General features: G+C 45.6%; 1 protein-coding gene across 6 annotated transcripts in view; it reads left to right on the top strand.

Annotated features, from left to right (window-relative positions):
* LOC110495439 (uncharacterized) overlaps positions 1 to 18,191 on the top strand; it is a 75,657-nt gene that overhangs the window by 22,831 nt on the left and 34,635 nt on the right. The window contains exon 1 of one of the 6 annotated variants that reach the window (XM_090207842.1): positions 12,026 to 12,444. The exons of 2 other annotated variants lie outside the window; for them this stretch is intronic. In XM_090207842.1, the coding sequence (XP_090063968.1) occupies positions 12,294 to 12,444 (151 nt within the window). In that variant the 5' untranslated portion in view covers positions 12,026 to 12,293. Of the gene's footprint in view, positions 1 to 12,025; positions 13,645 to 18,191 lie in introns of those variants that run through there. 3 more of the 6 variants (XM_090207838.1, XM_090207839.1, XM_090207841.1) reach the window with 3 other exon arrangements.

The following is an 18,191-nucleotide window of genomic DNA, read 5'->3' on the forward strand; positions in this document are numbered from 1 at the left end:
ACGATACAACCAACACCCAATATCCTTCTTTCCTGCTTAGGGAGTGAACGTTATTTAAATCTGACTTCTCTGAAAAGGAAATGAATAGAAATGCCTTCTCTTCAGCAAAATATATTTGACCTAAAAAACAAAAACAAGTGACCCCTCCCCTATACCCCAAATAATAATGAAAACATCAAGTGGATAGCAGAGAACATGCCTACTGTTTACCGTCACTTCTTGGACACACCAGAGCCTTAGATATGCATTAGATAAGCATTAGGCCTATAAGGCAAAGCAGGATTTTTTTTATAGGGCACAGGGCCAGAAGGTTATGGGTTCACAGACCACCATGGACAAGAGTTAGAGTTGAGGTGTAAAGATCTCCTTTATAGTAAAAGCATTGCATGAATCTATCATAGTATTTGCAGGTCTGAGAAAAAAATAGCCTTTTATAAACATTTCATGCAATTCTATGTCATTTTACATATTAGCAGAATCTTTTTAAATACCACACACATTACTGAAATTACAGATTCGGAATGGACAGAGAGATAGACGTATGTGTTCATCTTATCATATTTCTCCAATGCCAAATCAACGAAACTGTCCCTGTCCCTGTAATTAAATCTGAGACATCATTAGAAATCTGAGCATGGTACTTTAAAAAGTTAGGCCTGCCTTTCCACCTCAGACGGAGAAAAATGTAAGCTTTAACTGCTGGCTACTCTTCTTCCATGGCTTAACCCAGTGAGAGAAGGTCACAAGTGTTTCCCTAATAGCTATCTAGGTTTAAACATCTTCTATTGTACAGAAAGTGAATAGCTTAGTCAATTGAAAGGGACAGAATTAGATTACTTCTCAAGCAAAGTACATTTTTTGTCTCCCTGGCTATAGAAGGTTGTGAATGTCAAAGATACGAAACAATAATATCCCCATATGCATTGGAAACAATGATATCCCCATATGCATTGGAAACAATGATATCCCCATATGCATTGGAAACAATGATATCCCCATATGCATTGGAAACAATGATATCCCCATATGCATTGGAAACAATGATATCCCCATATGCATTGGAAACAATGATATCCCTATATGCATTGGAAACAATGATATCCCCATATGCATTGGAAACAATGATATCCCCATATGCATTGGAAACAATGATATCCCCATATGCATTGGAAACAATGATATCCCCATATGCATTGGAAACAATGATATCCCCATATGCATTGGAGTCACGTCTTTCCCGGGTATTTTACAACTTGTTTCTAGCATAAAGTATCGCGGACCAAAGCGCTGTTATAGATCACTTTACATAATCAGATCCGTACATGTTTTTCAACATCTTAAGCTGACAAGGCCTGTGCTTTTTGTTGTGTTCTTCTGACCACTTTTCTAACAGTTATTGAAGTCATGATTCCACTACCATGTTTTTGAGCCAGGTCGTTTGTGCCAAAAATCTATAGGCACAGTACTCCCCCATTATCCTGAGCAGAATATCAAAGTGTTGGGACTACTCAACTTTTTTTCTTGTGTCTCTTCTACTGAGTTGGGGGAAGTCAATATATTTGTGGTCGATGACAGTAGATAAGCTAAATATGGAATATCTATAGACGGTTGTTTTTCATCATACAATATGTTTACAGATCTCAACAGATTCCTTTCTGCTGTTGCCTGAAACCAAGGTCCCCTTGTACTCTAGTTAAAAGATACTTCACAACAAGCATCTTATTGTGTTGCTCTCCTGTCTTCTCTAATGAATCCGGCATTGATACTTGAGAAAAAAAACAGTGTTTTTCAGTTTTACACCCTCTCCTCTGAATATTCCCTGCTTCGCTCTCTGAAAAAAATCCCATTTCGATATCCCACAGTGGGTTCAACCTAGCTCCCCCTCCTTCAAACACAACCACAGACACAACCACAGAATTTAAAATTTCACAATTCCTGACATTTAATCCTAGTACAAATTCCCTGTCTTAGGTCAGTTAGGATCACCACTTTATTTTAAGAATGTGAAATGTCAGAATAATAGTAGAGAGAATTATTTCTTTCAGCTTTTATTTCTTTCATCATATTCCCAGTGGGTCAGAAATTTACATGCACTCAATTAGTATTTGGTAGCATTGCCTTTAAATTGTTTAACTTGGGTCAAATGTCTCGGGTTCCACAAGCTTCCCACAATAAGTTGGGTGAATTTTGGCCCATTCCTCCTGACAGAGCTGGTATAACTGAGTCAGGTTTGTAGGCCTCCTTGCTTGCACACGCTTTTTCAGTTCTGCTCACAACATTTCTATAGGATTGAGGTCAGGGCTTTGTGATGGCCACTCCAATACCTTGACTTTGTTGTCCTTAAGCCATTTTTGTTTAAAGGCACAGTCAACTTAGTGTATGTAAACTTCTGACCCACTGGAATTGTGATACAGTGAATTATAAGTTAAATAATCTGTCTGTAAACAATTGTTGGAAAAATTACTTGTGTCATGCACAAAGTAGATGTCCTAACCGACTTGCCAAAACTATAGTTTGTTAACAATAAATGTGTGGAGTGGTTGAAAAACAAGTTTTAATGACTCCAACCTAAGTGTATGTAAACTTCCGACTTCAACTGTAAGTGAGTATTAGTTGAACTCATGAGTGAAATAACACACACACTAGACACAGCTTTTTTCCTCATCTCAGTGTAGTATGTGTAGTCCACTCGACAGTAGATGGCAGCATTTCATGCATTTTTGTTAATTTATTTGCACACAGATTCCAATACCCCTCTCCATAATGATGGTGCCTCAATGCAATGGTTCCCTATTCAATGCTCCCCTTTACTGGTGGCTGTGTTTATTGTAAGCTCTTACCAGTAAATCAACTTCTCATAGCTATAACCCACAAGTACATCAGTGGAGGCTACTGAGGGGAGGACAGCTCATAGTAATGGCTGAAATGGAGTGAATGGAATGGTATCAAGCACATGTTTTGGATACCATTCCATTCACTTCACTCCACCCATTATTATGAGCCGTCCTCCCCTCAGTAGCCTCCAATGAAGTACATGGACAATTCATGGGCTACAAATCAATCAATTAATCTACTATTTATTGTCCCATTGCCAATCTCATCTTGTGAGGTGCTGTTGTAAATTATACTGTGTTCTCTGTTAGAGTAAGGGTGAAATATAAATACAGAACAAAGTAGCGTGCTGAACTGTCTGTGTGAGGCTCTGGATGGTGTGCTGAGGGTGTGCTGAGCTGTCTGTGTGAGGCTCTGGATGTCCTGGGAGTGCTGAACTGTCTGTGAGAGGCTGTGGATGTCCTGGGAGTGCTGAGCTGTCTGTGTGAGGCTCTGGGTGTCCTGGGAGTGCTGAGCTGTCTGTGAGAGGCTGTGGATGTCCTGGGAGTGCTGAGCTGTCTGTGTGAGGCTCTGGATGTCCTGGGAGTGCTGAGCTGTCTGTGAGAGGCTGTGGATGTCCTGGGAGTGCTGAGCTGTCTGTGTGAGGCTCTGGATGTCCTGGGAGTGCTGAGCTGTCTGTGTGAGGCTCTGGATGTCCTGGGAGTGCTGAGCTGTCTGTGTGAGGCTCTGGATGGCCTGGGAGTGCTGAACTGTCTGTGAGAGGCTGTGGATGTCCTGGGAGTGCTGAACTGTCTGTGAGAGGCTGTGGATGTCCTGGGAGTGCTGAACTGTCTGTGAGAGGCTGTGAATGGCCGGGGTGTTAGAGAGTGTTGTGTTGGGTCCAATGGCGGACTGGTTGATGGTGGTCAGTTCAGAGTCAGACTCAGAGCAGGAACCTTCAGGTACAACTTAAAGGCACAAACCTAAACATGTAGGCTATGATTTTAGATGAATATGTGCTTTGTTTATGAGATTATCAGTAGGACTGTAATCGGGGGGCATACCTTGTACATTTGTATGTGCTATGATTGGTGTATTCCTAGTGAGTTTGAGGGTGCACCCATAGCCATAGCATACCTTGAAAACTCAGTGTTCAGATAGGCTACTTGTTGGTCAGTCCCAAATGTTTGTATATTGTAATGTGGATAACTTTCTTCCCAGATGAACATAGTGGCCAAATGTATAACTAGTTTGGTACCTGTTGCATCAACAAATAGGGTTAGCCTACAAAATTAGCAGTCTGGTGGTTTGCATGAACAGGGTGGCCTGGGATGGAGTCAAATTCCCGGCCAGAATTATTGTTTCAGTCCGCCCCTGGTTGGGTCCATACAGCTGTGGTGGGGGTATTTAACAATGTGGGGTCCTGGCATGCTCTCACTGTAAATCCCCTTCCATAAACCTTAACTAATTACTTGGAAGATCTCTATAGTCCTCTAGTACTGTTTGCCAAGGACTAGAGGATGTGTGTGTGCGTGCGTGCTTGCGCATGTGCGTGAATGAAATGAGCTTTTAAACAGCATTTTTTTCCTTTCAGAACCATGACAAAATGTGTAGATTTGCAGGAAATTACTTTGAAAACAGCAAAATGTCCTCTCGCCTGCCAAGATGGAGGCCTCTAAAATGTTCTTTCCCAGGCCCATTGCCACGCCCACCACCTAAGTCCCTTTTTTATCCAGAAAAAACCCTGTAATGTATAGTAAGTACATTGGCAATCCATGGTTTTCCCATGTTAAGGAAGGTCAATTAGTCTTAGATATTTTTGTGATAAGCTGGATACTCTTCATAATACATCACTTGGATAGGTTGCCTCAATTACACACAAATAGTTCAGATCTGTCACCAGCAGAAAATGTAACAGTGAAAAGAACCCATTACAATATCCCAACCATTTTATGACAGTTAGTCCACCCATGTTGGGTTAATATAACACAAATGAGGAGACAAATGCATCACACCACAGACATGTGCATATTTCCTCTCTAGATCTCTTCTCTTTAACCATGTAGACCCCTAGCTAGGCAGTGACAGTTCTTTCCCCATGTAGACCTCCTAGCTAGGCAATGACAGTTCTTTCTCCATGTAGACCTCCTAGCTAGGCAGTGTCAGTTCTTTAACCATGTAGACCTCCTAGCTAGGCAGTGTCAGTTCTTTCCCCATGTAGACCTCCTAGCTAGGCAGTGTCAGTTCTTTCTCCATGTAGACCCCATAGCTAGGCAGTGTCAGTTCTTTCCCCATGTAGACCTCATAGCTTGGCAGTGTCAGTTCTTTACTCATGTAGACCTCCTAGCTAGGCAGTGTCAGTTTTTTAACCATGTAGACACCTAGCTAGGCAGTGACAGTTCTTTAAACATGTAGACCTCCTAGCTAGGCAATGACAGTTCTTTCTCCATGTAGACCTCCTAGCTAGGCAGTGTCAGTTCTTTCCCCATGTAGACCTCCTAGCTTGGCAGTGTCAGTTATTTCCCCATGTAGACCTCCTAGCTAGGCAGTGTCAGTTCTTTCTCCATGTAGACCCCTAGCTAGGCAGTGTCAGTTCTTTAACCATGTAGACCTCCTAGCTAGGCAGTGTCAGTTCTTTCCCCATGTAGACCTCCTAGCTAGGCAGTGTCAGTTCTTTCTCCATGTAGACCCCATAGCTAGGCAGTGTCAGTTCTTTCCCCATGTAGACCTCCTAGCTTGGAAGTGTCAGTTCTTTCCTCATGTAGACCTCCTAGCTAGGCAGTGTCAGTTCTTTCTCCATGTAGACCTCCTAGCTAGGCAGTGACAGTTCTTTAACCATGTAGACCTCCTAGCTAGGCAGTGTCAGTTCTTTCTCGATGTAGACCTCCTAGCTAGGCAGTGACACTTCTGTAACCATGTAGACCTCCTAGCTTGGCAGTGTCAGTTCTTTAACCATGTAGACCTCCTAGCTAGGCAGTGACACTTCTTTAACCATGTAGACCTCCTAGCTAGGCAGTGTCAGTTCTTTAACCATGTAGACCTCCTAGCTAGGCAGTGTCAGTTCTTTAACCATGTAGACTTCCTAGCTAGGCAGTGTCAGTTCTTTAACCATGTAGACCTCCTAGCTAGGCAGTGTCAGTTCTTTAACCATGTAGACCTCCTAGCTAGGCAGTGTCAGTTCTTTCCCCATGTAGACCTCCTAGCTAGGCAATGACAGTTCTTTCTCCATGTAGACCTCCTAGCTAGGCAGTGTCAGTTCTTTCCCCATGTAGACCTCCTAGCTAGGCAGTGTCAGTTCTTTCCACATGTAGACTTCCTAGCTAGGCAGTGACACTTCTTTAACCATGTAGACCTCCTAGCTTGGCAGTGTCAGTTCTTTAACCATGTAGACGTCCTAGCTAGGCAATGACACTTCTTTAACCATGTAGACCTCCTAGCTTGGCAGTGTCAGTTCTTTAACCATGTAGACCCCCTAGCTAGGCAGTGTCAGTTCTTTAACCATGTAGACCTCCTAGCTAGGCAGTGTCAGTTCTTTCCCCATGTAGACCTCCTAGCTAGGCAATGACAGTTCTTTCTCCATGTAGACCTCCTAGCTAGGCAGTGTCAGTTCTTTCCCCATGTAGACCTCCTAGCTAGGCAGTGTCAGTTCTTTCCCCATGTAGACTTCCTAGCTAGGCAGTGACAGTTCTTTAACCATGTAGACCTCCTAGCTAGGCAGTGTCAGTTCTTTAACCAATGCAGACCTCCTAGCTAGGCAGTGACACTTCTTTCTCCATGTAGACCTCCTAGCTAGGCAGTGACTCTTATTTAACCATGTAGACCTCCTAGCTAGGCAGTGTCAGTTCTTTAACCATGTAGACCACTAGCTAGGCAGTGACTCTTATTTAACCATGTAGACCTCCTAGCTAGGCAGTGTCAGTTCTTTAACCATGTAGACCACTAGCTAGGCAGTGACACTTCTTTAACCATGTAGACCTCCTAGCTAGGCAGTGTCAGTTCTTTAACCATGTAGACCACTAGCTAGGCAGTGACACTTATTTAACCATGTAGACCTCCTAGCTAGGCAGTGTCAGTTCTTTAACCATGTAGACACCTAGCTAGGCAGTGACACTTCTTTAACCATGTAGACCTCCTAGCTAGGCAGTGACTCTTATTTAACCATGTAGACCTCCTAGCTAGGCAGTGACTCTTATTTAACCATGTAGACCTCCTAGCTAGGCAGTGACTCTTATTTAACCATGTAGACCTCCTAGCTAGGCAGTGTCAGTTCTTTCCCCATGTAGACCTCCTAGCTAGGCAGTGTCAGTTCTTTAACCATGTAGACACCTAGCTAGGCAGTGACTCTTATTTAACCATGTAGACCTCCTAGCTAGGCAGTGTCAGTTCTTTAACCATGTAGACCTCCTAGCTAGGCAGTGTCAGTTCTTTCCCCATGTAGACCTCCTAGCTAGGCAGTGTCAGTTCTTTAACCATGTAGACACCTAGCTAGGCAGTGACTCTTATTTAACCATGTAGACCTCCTAGCTAGGCAGTGTCAGTTCTTTAACCATGTAGACCACTAGCTAGGCAGTGACACTTCTTTAACCATGTAGACACCTAGCTAGGCAGTGACTCTTATTTAACCATGTAGACCACTAGCTAGGCAGTGACACTTCTTTAACCATGTAGACCCCCTAGCTAGGCATTGACAGTTCTTTAACCATGTAGACCACTAGCTAGGCAGTGACACTTCTTTAACCATGTAGACCCCCTAGCTAGGCATTGACAGTTCTTTAACCATGTAGACCTCCTAGCTAGGCAGTGACACTTCTTTAACCATGTAGACCTCCTAGCTAGGCAGTGACAGTTCTTTAACCATGTATACCTCCTAGCTAGGCAGTAACCGTTCTTTAACCATGTAGACCCCCTAGCTAGGCAGTGACAGTTCTTTAACCATGTAGACCACTAGCTAGGCAGTTACACTTCTTTAACCATGTAGACCCCCTAGCTAGGCATTGACAGTTCTTTAACCATGTAGACCACTAGCTAGGCAGTGACACTCCTTTAACCATGTAGACTCCTAGCTAGGCATTGACAGTTCTTTAACCATGTAGACCTCCTAGCTAGGCATTGACAGTTCTTTAACCATGTAGACCACTAGCTAGGCAGTGACACTTCTTTAACCATGTAGACCCCCTAGCTAGGCAGTGACAGTTCTTTAACCATGTAGACTTCCTAGCTAGGCAGTGTCAGTTCTTTAACCATGTAGACCTCCTAGCTAGGCAGTGTCAGTTCTTTAACCATGTAGACCTCCTAGCTAGGCAGTGTCAGTTCTTTCCCCATGTAGACCTCCTAGCTAGGCAATGACAGTTCTTTCTCCATGTAGACCTCCTAGCTAGGCAGTGTCAGTTCTTTCCCCATGTAGACCTCCTAGCTAGGCAGTGTCAGTTCTTTCCACATGTAGACTTCCTAGCTAGGCAGTGACACTTCTTTAACCATGTAGACCTCCTAGCTTGGCAGTGTCAGTTCTTTAACCATGTAGACCTCCTAGCTAGGCAATGACACTTCTTTAACCATGTAGACCTCCTAGCTTGGCAGTGTCAGTTCTTTAACCATGTAGACCCCCTAGCTAGGCAGTGTCAGTTCTTTAACCATGTAGACCTCCTAGCTAGGCAGTGTCAGTTCTTTCCCCATGTAGACCTCCTAGCTAGGCAATGACAGTTCTTTCTCCATGTAGACCTCCTAGCTAGGCAGTGTCAGTTCTTTCCCCATGTAGACCTCCTAGCTAGGCAGTGTCAGTTCTTTAACCAATGCAGACCTCCTAGCTAGGCAGTGACACTTCTTTCTCCATGTAGACCTCCTAGCTAGGCAGTGACTCTTATTTAACCATGTAGACCTCCTAGCTAGGCAGTGTCAGTTCTTTCCCCATGTAGACACCTAGCTAGGCAGTGTCAGTTCTTTAACCAATGCAGACCTCCTAGCTAGGCAGTGACACTTCTTTCTCCATGTAGACCTCCTAGCTAGGCAGTGACTCTTATTTAACCATGTAGACCTCCTAGCTAGGCAGTGTCAGTTCTTTAACCATGTAGACCACTAGCTAGGCAGTGACACTTCTTTAACCATGTAGACCTCCTAGCTAGGCAATGACAGTTCTTTCTCCATGTAGACCTCCTAGCTAGGCAGTGTCAGTTCTTTCCCCATGTAGACCTCCTAGCTAGGCAGTGTCAGTTCTTTCCACATGTAGACTTCCTAGCTAGGCAGTGACACTTCTTTAACCATGTAGACCTCCTAGCTTGGCAGTGTCAGTTCTTTAACCATGTAGACCTCCTAGCTAGGCAATGACACTTCTTTAACCATGTAGACCTCCTAGCTTGGCAGTGTCAGTTCTTTAACCATGTAGACCCCCTAGCTAGGCAGTGTCAGTTCTTTAACCATGTAGACCTCCTAGCTAGGCAGTGTCAGTTCTTTCCCCATGTAGACCTCCTAGCTAGGCAATGACAGTTCTTTCTCCATGTAGACCTCCTAGCTAGGCAGTGTCAGTTCTTTCCCCATGTAGACCTCCTAGCTAGGCAGTGTCAGTTCTTTAACCAATGCAGACCTCCTAGCTAGGCAGTGACACTTCTTTCTCCATGTAGACCTCCTAGCTAGGCAGTGACTCTTATTTAACCATGTAGACCTCCTAGCTAGGCAGTGTCAGTTCTTTCCCCATGTAGACACCTAGCTAGGCAGTGTCAGTTCTTTAACCAATGCAGACCTCCTAGCTAGGCAGTGACACTTCTTTCTCCATGTAGACCTCCTAGCTAGGCAGTGACTCTTATTTAACCATGTAGACCTCCTAGCTAGGCAGTGTCAGTTCTTTAACCATGTAGACCACTAGCTAGGCAGTGACACTTCTTTAACCATGTAGACCTCCTAGCTAGGCAGTGACACTTCTTTCTCCATGTAGACCTCCTAGCTAGGCAGTGACTCTTATTTAACCATGTAGACCTCCTAGCTAGGCAGTGTCAGTTCTTTCCCCATGTAGACACCTAGCTAGGCAGTGTCAGTTCTTTAACCATGTAGACCCCCTAGCTAGGCAGTGACAGTTCTTTAACCATGTAGACCCCCTAGCTAGGCATTGACAGTTCTTTAACCATGTAGACCTCCTAGCTAGGCAGTGACTCTTCTTTAACCATGTAGACACCCTAGCTAGGCATTGACAGTTCTTTAACCATGTAGACCACTAGCTAGGCAGTGACACTTCTTTAACCATGTAGACCCCCTAGCTAGGCATTGACAGTTCTTTAACCATGTAGACCTCCTAGCTAGGCAGTGACACTTCTTTAACCATGTAGACCTCCTAGCTAGGCAGTGACAGTTCTTTAACCATGTATACCTCCTAGCTAGGCAGTAACCGTTCTTTAACCATGTAGACCCCCTAGCTAGGCAGTGACAGTTCTTTAACCATGTAGACCACTAGCTAGGCAGTGACACTTCTTTAACCATGTAGACCCCCTAGCTAGGCATTGACAGTTCTTTAACCATGTAGACCACTAGCTAGGCAGTGACACTCCTTTAACCATGTAGACTCCTAGCTAGGCATTGACAGTTCTTTAACCATGTAGACCTCCTAGCTAGGCATTGACAGTTCTTTAACCATGTAGACCACTAGCTAGGCAGTGACACTTCTTTAACCATGTAGACCCCCTAGCTAGGCAGTGACAGTTCTTTAACCATGTAGACCTCCTAGCTTGGCAGTGTCAGTTCTTTAACCATGTAGACCCCCTAGCTAGGCAGTGTCAGTTCTTTAACCATGTAGACCTCCTAGCTAGGCAGTGACAGTTCTTTCTCCATGTAGACCCCCTAGCTAGGCATTGACAGTTCTTTAACCATGTAGACCTCCTAGCTTGGCAGTGACACTTCTTTAACCATGTAGACCACTAGCTAGGCATTGACAGTTCTTTAACCATGTAGACCTCCTAGCTAGGCAGTGACAGTTCTTTAACCATGTAGACCTCCTAGCTAGGCAGTGACAGTTCTTTAACCATGTAGACCTCCTAGCTAGGCAGTGCCAGTTCTTTAACCATGTAGACCCCCTAGCTAGGCAGTGCCAGTCTTCCTGTCTGATGAGGATGACCATCAGTCTCTCCATCCTGGTCTCAGTGGTCCCAGCTGTCCCTGTTACCAACCAAGAGTGTTTTGAAAAAGGACCACCTGGTTGGCCCTGTGGTTATGGATCATGTTTCTCTCCCTTTGTTGTGTTTTGGCCAGTTTCACTATTCACACAGTACAAACACTCACATAGTCCTGACTGGACCGTTTCCCTCCATCTATGCATATGCATTCACACGTGACCATAAGAATACTCTTATGCATTCACACATTTTACTATAAGAATACTGTGTGTGGTATCTCATTCCAGCAGAATGAGATACCAGTGCTTCTCTAGGAGTCTATCAGTCATGTGGTTGGGGTGCATTAGGGGTGCATTAGGGGTTTAGGAGGGGTAGCAGGGTTGTGGGAGGTCTGTCTGTGTCAGGAGGAATGTGCAACAGCTGGATAGTGAAGACGGACAGGGACAGGGGTGACGGGGTAACTGGGCATCAGGGGCACCCAGGACTGAGCCAGGCTGTGGGAACCATGGAGCGGGGAAATTACTGGAAGTTTTTCTCAGATGAGGCAATGGGCTGGCCGTTAGGCCCCTGGGGGCCGAGAGCTTAAAACATCTATCAGATACGCTCCTCCTGAACCTCTCCGCTCTCAGCTGTTCTCCCTCATTTTCTTCATCCTTCGCTCTGTCTCATTTGGTCCCTCACTCACTCACTCACTCACTCACTCACTCACTCACTCACTCACTCACTCACTCACTCACTCACACAGCTGTAAAATAATGAATGACCTCAAAGGTATGGCCAGTTATGTCATATATTTTTACAAGAGCTGTGAGTAGATGATGGAGTTCACCAACCTATTCACATTTGTAATGGTAGAGATACTATATGAACCCAGTGAATGGGTCTCCCTCCCTCTCTCTCTCTCTCTGTCTCTCTCTGTCTCTCTCTGTGTGTGGTGTGGTGTGTCTTCTGTCTGTGTGTGTGTGTCAGTGTGCATGTTCTCTTCATTGAGGACTGTGTGTATGAGGGGGACCCACTCATCAACCTAGTAACAGGAGGGAGGGGCCAGAATGTGAGGGAGAAATTAATATTTACCAATGAAGCCCCTCTCCAGCACAGTAACCCCACCTCCTCATTTGTGTGTGTGTGTGTGTGTGTGTGTGTGTGTGTGTGTGTGAGATTCTGCAGTGGACTGGCGCATGGAGTGAAAGGAGGGTCAGTGTGTGTGTGCATGCTAACAGTGTGCCTTATGGACAGAGGGGGCTTGAGTGACTGTTGACTAGCCGGCTAGTAGGTGGAGGAACAGTAAGAACACAGACAGAACTCCGTGCTTGTTGGATCCAGTGTTTGTTGTGGAATCTATACTCTCAGACAAGGAGGTTCTGGGTGACGGTGGGTTGAAGGAGCGGGATGTCTAAGATGACGTTGTGGTTGGGCCTTCTCCTGGCTCTCAGCGCAGGTCATCTGGATGCTTGGTTCTGGAACAAGGACCCTGATCCTACTACCCAAGCCCCAACGAAGGCTCCGCCACTGGGCAAGGCAGGAGGACAGCCCAAGAGAGGTGAGGAGAACCTGGCAGGGGTTGGGGCAGAAATCATCAACGTGGCTGATGGGATCCGTAAGTTTGTGCAGACGTGGGACGCGACCCCAACCACTTGGACTGACGGTGGAGTGGCGAGCCCTACCACACAGACGGTTAATAAGGAGGAGTCTGGGTCTGGGGAAGGATCTGGGTCTGGGTCTAAGGAAGGATCTGGGTCTGGGTCTGGGGAAGGATCTGGGTCTGGGTCTAAGGAAGGATCTGGGTCTGGGGAAGGATCTGGGTCTGGGTCTAAGGAAGGATCTGCGTCTGGGGAAGGATCTGGGTCTGGGTCTAAGGAAGGATCTGGGTCTGGGGAAGGATCTGGGTCTGGGTCTAAGGAAGGATCTGGGTCTGGGGAAGGATCTGGGTCTGGGTCTAAGGAAGGATCTGGGTCTGGGGAAGGATCTGGGTCTGGGTCTAAGGAAGGATCTGGGTCTGGGGAAGGATATGGGTCTGGGTCTAAGGAAGGATCTGGGTCTGGGGAAGGATATGGGTCTGGGTCTAAGGAAGGATCTGGGTCTGGGTCTGTGTCTAAGGAAGGATCTGGGTCTGGGTCTGAGATGGGTTCAGGATCAGGGTCTGGTTCAGCGTCTGGTGTAGGGTCTGGGTTTGGATCGGGGGTTGAGTCTGGTGTAGGTTCAGGGACCGGCTCGGGTTCTGGGTCAGGGCTTGGAGAAAGGGAAAGCTTGGTTCTCCCCACTAACCTAACAGATGACCTCACAGGGGTTGATGGGGTGAAACAGGGCGAACCAAAGACCAACCTCTCTGACATCACTTCTCATGACCACAATGGAACCTGCCACCTCGTGTCCTCTGATTGGCCGATCTGCATATCAAGGGGGTCGAAGCATTTCTCGCTGCCCAACTTCCTGAACCACACCTCTGTGGAGGAGGTTGGCATGGCCCTGAGAGAGTGGGCGTGGCTGGCCAAGGCGGGGTGCCACCATGGAGCCGAATGGTTCCTCTGCCTCCTCCTCGTGCCCAGGTGCCCGCTGCCTGGCCAGGTGCTCGACAAGGTTCCCCTGCTGCCTTGCTGCAGCTTCTGCCAAGTCCTGCAAGACAGCTGCTGGCCAGCCCTGGATGACGGGCGACTTCCTGTAGAGTGTAATTTGCTGCCCGACAGGGATCAGGAGGCGGGGTTGCGGTGTCCGCCATGCGTGTCAGTTAGTCATCGGAAAGGTAAAACCGCGGGTTAGAATGTATCCTGTTTGGAGATACATTTTGAATCCGGTTGTCTGGTCAGCTGTGTGTGTGTGTGTGTGTGTGTGTGTGTGTGTGTGTGTGTGTGTGTGTGTGTGTGTGTGTGTGTGTGTGTGTGTGTGTGTGTGTGTGTGTGTGTGGGCGGGCGGGCTTGTGCACGTGTGTTTAACACACCTTTGTGAAGCAGCATAGACACGCGTTATCCTTCAAAATGCTTGTGTGGACTTTCATGGACTGCTGATGATTGTACCTTGTTTTGGGGTCAATCATACTCCACTGCACGTGCTCAGAAGTGTGACATGAACACAAGCATGACTGACCGGCACTATAGACCACCAACCTGGGACCATTTGCATGTTGTGTATGAATGTTAACGTTAATAATAATGTTTTGTCTGCATAGACTGGAGACAATCCATGAAATATGCATAAAGCATGAGACAAAATCATGCCACAGCATGTTGTTTTCAGACAGTGGAAAATACATGTCCTGCATTCTTCCCAATACAGCATTTATGAGTATTCAGATATGCTCGTACCGAACCCACAAAGGAACAGGAAGACTTCTATAAGCTCTACCTGGGCTTTAGCTCGGCAGGCTATGGCAGCTCAATAAATCATTCCCAGCTGAGTATGCATGGGAGAATTGATTGTCTGAGTTCAGAGTCACAGCACATTAAACGCATCAAGCCATATTTATCACACAGCTGTTTTCCCGTGGGGATTTGTAAGTGCTCAGGTTTCTTAGCATGTTATTGAAAATGTTTTTCATTGTCCGTGTTAACTTTACTTTTACCAAGTAGGGTAGGAGTTTAGATAAAGTTGAAAAGTTATCGTAAACCATAGTCCTATAAAATAGGGGTTAGGCTGTAAAGCCACTATTTTTGGAAGGCTCATTTAAAAGAAATGCATTGCAGTGTACTAGTATATATATATGTCACTGTTTTCCTCATTGTAATACATGACAGAATAGGTCAATATGAGACAGGATAGAAAGACTGTTTCCTTATATTGGCTGTACTCATTTCATCGTAGTTTGCACTCGTCGTGTTTTTGCCCGACAAGATAAATTACTTCAGAACATGTTCATTTGTGATTTACTTGGTGCTTCAGTTTGCCAAGCAAAGCAGTGGAACAGCACGTGCTTGTCAGCATGTCGTTCTCTTCTGGGATGCATTCCTAGACTTGTACATACACACTGAATCAAACACACACACACACACACACACACACGCACACACACACGCACACACACACGCACACACACACGCACACACACACGCACACACACACACACACACACACACACACACACACACACACACACACACACACACACACACACAGTGCACTCTTTCCTTTGTTTACTTGAGTTCACTTGTCATTTGAGATGGGAGTTTAAATGGAAAGTCCCTGTTTTGTTGTGGAGTTGATGTTAGTCTGTGTTATGGGGACTGTCCCTTAGGCCTCTCTATCACTGTTGTGCCTTTTTCTATTCCAGTATCCTGTTTTACTGAGTTCACTAAGTTTGTCCTATCAGCATGAGAGGTGGAGATGGATGAAGGGATGCATGGGTTAATGGGTAGGCTGATGATGGGCCTATAGGTAGAAGGATGGAAACAAACTGTTACAAACAGCCATCTTAAGATTTGACTCAACTATCTGGCTGAAGAGGGTCAACCATCTTGTCTCTGCCAATCTACAAAGCATTTTCACGCCACTATCTGTACCAATGGAATTTGGCTTGGTGGGCGACAATCAATCCGACCCTTATCGAGATCCGAGATCCTTTCATTGCCATCTTTATATTACATAGCCTACATACTGTATTCTAGTATTTCTGGGACTCAATCAATGTCTGAAATCAGTGAGCATGAGGATTGGAGTGAAGAATGTTTCTAGAAGGAGTGAATGATGCCTTCTCAGCAGAGCAGACTACTGCAGTCTGAACAATGGTTTCATCTCATCCACACTGGTGCTGTTATGGACAGTATGGGGTGCGTGGCTGGGGGTGGAAGATTCATGGACAATGATCTGCTCTGGGGAAGAGTGTTGCGATTCTGCCCTCTGGTGTGGGAGAAAGGGTGAGGGTGTCCTTGCGTGCCCCCTTCCAACAAGGAGCTGTCTGATTCGGATCAGACCGGGGCACGGAATCTCCACGAGGGGTCATGGGTCGCACCCACATTTTTACACAGTGTGTCAGTGACAGTTGGATGTAAAGAGTCGAAATGAGTCAATGAAACATCCAGTCATCCGTGTGAAGAAGAGTAAAGAGAAAAACAAAGAGAAAGAGAGAGTCATTTGTGTCGGGGATTTACCAGTTCATTACATGTGAAGGTTCACGTTAGTTCACTGGGAAACAAGTGGGTGGTATAGCATGCTTGTTGCCCGCATTGATGTTATCATGCAGTGGATCATGTTTCGTAATAAACAAGTGTTGATTTTTGTAATATCTGTTATTTAAATGGATGTTATAGGTATGTAGGTAGCAAAACCCTTGCTCTACAGTATACCAACTCAAATCACTGCAGACAGTTGAATTTCCAGAGGATTCCAAGTATGGGCAAAATCTCTGAAAGATGGGCCCTTGCCAGAGAAAACCTAGCTGCTGTGGCGCCAAATGTTATGTTATGTTATGTATGACCAATCCAACCATTAGCTTGAATAGCAGAATGGGGCTGATTTTCAGCAAATTGAGCCAATGTATAAGGTTGGATTTAGTGATGTCATCTTTGTGGAGTGCTCTGCTTTCTTGTTTCCTGTTCCACCATCAGTCATCTTTAACTGATCATACCCGGGGTTTGGTCAAATATGGATTAAGGGCTGACCTGGGAACAGTGGAAATGCCATAGATGTCACAGCTGTGTTGCCTCACTCTGAAGTGTTAACTGATGGGCTTTCAGTTCTGGCACTGCTCCCCTTTCTGTAGCTCTCCGGGTCCAGTTGGTCTGGTCCTCTGGGATGTGTCACAGCTGGAGAGGTTGGACCATTCAGACTTTCTAACAGGGGGGTCCTTGGAGAGGATGGAAAGTGGCGTTAAATACTCTATATCTCAAACACCAGCTGACATCTGTCTGTTTCTGGTACAGTAAGATCAGTGTTTCACATTAAAGCCTGTTCCAATGGTCTTTGATGGGCTTGTCACCACCTCTAACAAGCATTGCAAGTTAGCACCAATAAACAATGATGATGGTTTCACTTTTGGCTACGTACATTTATTTTATTTATTTTTTTAGCCCTTTTTCTCCCCAATTTCGTGGTATCCAATTGGTAGTTACAGTCTTGTCCCATTGCTGCAACTCCCGTACGAACTCGGGAGAGGCGAAGGTCACGAGCCGTGCGTCCTCTGAAACACAACCGTACCAAGGGTTGCTTCTTGACACAATGACTGCTCAACCCGGAAGCCAGCCGCACCAATGTGTCGGAGGAAACACCGTGCACCTGGCGACCGTGTCAGCGTGCACTGTGCCCGACCCGCCACAGGAGTCGCTAGTGCGCGATGGGGCAAGGACATACCTGCCGGCCAAACCCTCGCCTAACCCGAACGACACTCGGCCAATTGTGCACCGGCCCATGGGTCTCCCGGTCTCGGCCGGCTGCGACAGAACCTGGACTCCAACCAGGATCTCTAGTGACACAGCTAGCACTGTGATGCAGTGCCTTAGTCCACTGTGCCTCTCGGGAGGCCACCGGCTACTTACATTACTGTAATTAAAGTACATTCTTATGTCCGTACAGTAGTTTTTGTCACTGTCATCTTGGAACCTGGACGTTTAAACAAACAGTTGTTTGGTGTACGGCCTCTGGGTCTCTCAGATGCATCATTGAATTAGGAAAATAGTTTTCTGTTGCTCTTTGCACATAGTTAGTAGGCCTTCTGATTTTCCCAAACAATTACTTATTACAGTTTTCAGACGAAGAGAACAGCACCATTGCTTCAGCGCGGTCTCGAGGCAATGAAGCATTTTACAACGAGGTAGCATTCTGTTAACTTTTTTATTGTTCACTGTGACATACCTAAGTTTATTTAAAACAGAGTGAAACTCAGACGTGAGGTAACTAGATGGATTGTAGTTGAGTCAATGTTTGGGTTGTGGGACATTTTATGTACGCCCTCTTGGCTTGTTGTAAGAGGAAGCTCTTTGCTAGGATAACAGAAGTGAAGAGGAGAGGATGAAGATAGGATAGAGAGGCGAGGGGATAAAATAACGTTATACAGTACATACGGAAAGTATTCAGGCCCCATGACTTTTTCCATATTTTGTCACATTACAGACTTATTCTGAAATGGATTACATTATTTTTTCCCCTCATCAATCTATAGATATTACCCCATAATCACAATGCAAAAACAGGATTTTTTTTTTTTTTTGCAAAAAACTCAGAAACACCTTATTTACATAAGTATTCAGACCCTTTGCTATGAGATTCAAAAATGGAGCTCAGGTGCATTCTGTTTCCATTGATCATCCTTGAGATGTTTCTACAACTTGATTGGAGTCCACCTGTGCTAAATTAAATTGATTT

The sequence above is a fragment of the Oncorhynchus mykiss genome, chromosome 18, assembly GCF_057628025.1.
Source record: "Oncorhynchus mykiss isolate SJ-2025 chromosome 18, ASM5762802v1, whole genome shotgun sequence".
NCBI classification, from domain to species: Eukaryota; Metazoa; Chordata; class Actinopteri; order Salmoniformes; family Salmonidae; genus Oncorhynchus; species Oncorhynchus mykiss.